This window comes from Plasmodium gaboni, chromosome 14 (genome assembly GCF_001602025.1).
Source record: "Plasmodium gaboni strain SY75 chromosome 14, whole genome shotgun sequence".
Taxonomy (NCBI): domain Eukaryota; phylum Apicomplexa; class Aconoidasida; order Haemosporida; family Plasmodiidae; genus Plasmodium; species Plasmodium gaboni.
The window spans coordinates 2099274-2099876 of NC_031494.1; the positions used below are offsets into that span (position 1 = coordinate 2099274).

Consider the following 603-nt stretch of genomic DNA (forward strand, 5'->3'; position numbering starts at 1 on the left):
TTTATATTTTTTTATATTTTTTTTTTTTAATTTATACCTGAATTATATTTCCAAATATGAAAAGGAGAAGAGGGAAAATTATTGACCAATTATAATTTATTTGCTTATTATTGTATAAGGAAAAAGGTGTTATGATGTAGAAGCTAAAATGTTGAAAAATAACATATATATATATACATATATTTATATTTATATACTTCTTTATATTATATAGATCAATTTTATATTTTTATTTTTCAGTTATTTATTATAATATACCTTATTCCTAAAAGATATGAGCAAATATGCATGAACGATTTTGTAGTAGTCCTAACTAAAAATAATTGTTCGAAAAACCTTCTTAATAAATGAATTTCAAAAATGAGATTGGTTAGACAAATGTGATAATAAACTAAAAAGAAATAAAAATAAATATGTTGATTTGTGTCATATAAATTTTATTATATGTATATATTTTTAATATAAAGAGAACCATTATTTTATTATTATTATTTTTTTTATAATTTTAAAAAACATTTGATATATAATCATATAGAATATAAGAAATATATTACCATTTTTTTGATTTTCTATATTATATTGAACATCCTTAATAATAAGAAA

General features: G+C 16.6%; 1 protein-coding gene across 1 annotated transcript in view; it reads right to left on the reverse strand.

Annotated features, from left to right (window-relative positions):
* PGSY75_1455900 (putative dfg10 like protein) overlaps window positions 1-603 on the reverse strand; it is a gene marked incomplete at both ends in the record, with an annotated part of 2109 nt that overhangs the window by 768 nt on the left and 738 nt on the right. Inside the window, 3 exons of the mRNA XM_018788243.1 lie at window positions 38-143; window positions 259-391; window positions 555-588. Coding sequence (XP_018639616.1) covers window positions 38-143; window positions 259-391; window positions 555-588 — 273 coding nt within the window. Of the gene's footprint in view, window positions 144-258; window positions 392-554; window positions 589-603 lie in introns of the transcript that reaches the window.